At 54.4% G+C, this 964-nt stretch overlaps 1 protein-coding gene across 1 annotated transcript in view; it reads left to right on the top strand.

Moving 5' to 3' along the window:
* MGST3 (microsomal glutathione S-transferase 3) overlaps positions 1-964 on the top strand; it is a 3,558-nt gene that overhangs the window by 2,220 nt on the left and 374 nt on the right. Inside the window, exon 4 of the mRNA XM_010139347.1 lies at positions 757-829. Within this exon, the coding sequence (XP_010137649.1) occupies positions 757-829 (73 nt within the window). The remainder of the gene's footprint in view (positions 1-756; positions 830-964) is intronic.

Raw genomic sequence — 964 nt, forward strand, 5'->3', positions numbered from 1 at the left:
GGGACCACACCCCCCCCCCCCCCCCCCCCCCCGTCTAAAGACAATTTCCTGAGGAGTTTACCTGACAAGAACAGATGGGAACATGGTGATCATCCCCCTCACTTCCACCACCAAAGGAGGTGTGCAAAGGACCAAAAAAAAAAAAGCCTGGATTATTTTAACTGAAAGATGTAGACAACCCAGGTGGAGATAGGTGTGTGGGAGAGGCCAAGACCAGCAGCTCTCTTTGCCACAGACAGACAAATCGGGTCCTTCTTGAATACTTTTCAGAGAGGGAAGGACGCAGCACAGGCAGACCTGGCAAACCGGAGCCCCACTGCAGCAGGCTGTAAATTGCTGGACAGAGGTTTGTCACAGCTGCAACAGGAAAACCTGTACATCTTCTGGAGGCAGCAAGTGGGGCTCGGGGCAGCAGCTGCCCCCAAGATCCTGGCACTTGGTCCGGGTCACTAATGGGACAGTGGTGAAATGAGATTCGGTACGTGCTGCCCCTGTGACTGAACCATTTCTGGCTTGGGAAGAGTTGTGCTGCAGAAGAGCAAGGCTCCACAGCCCATCACACGCTCCCTCACTGCAGGCATCATGAAAGCAACTCCTTAGCACACTGCATCTATCACCCACCTCCCCGCCCTGACTCCCACCTGTCCCAGCAAGGTCAGGACCCACATTGGGGACACTTCTTTGAAGCAGGGCTGCTCTAAGCACATGTAAGGGGCAAGTCTCCAAACGTCTAATGCTTCTCCTTCTTCTCTCTAGCGGGTGGCCACAGGGCTTGGTCTCACCTGGATCCTTGGGAGAATCCTGTATGCCTATGGCTACTACACAGGAGGTAGGTCCTTACCCTGCAGCTTGGAAACTCAAGTCTCCTACAGCAGCCTCAGGGCTCTTTCGTCCAGCTCAGTGAGGGTGTAGAGAAAAAATGTGCAGGTCCTCAGGCTGATGACTCCGCAGGAGGTTCTTCCTG

Source organism: Buceros rhinoceros, unplaced genomic scaffold (assembly GCF_000710305.1).
Source record: "Buceros rhinoceros silvestris isolate BGI_N320 unplaced genomic scaffold, ASM71030v1 scaffold15587, whole genome shotgun sequence".
Taxonomy (NCBI): Eukaryota; Metazoa; Chordata; class Aves; order Bucerotiformes; family Bucerotidae; genus Buceros; species Buceros rhinoceros.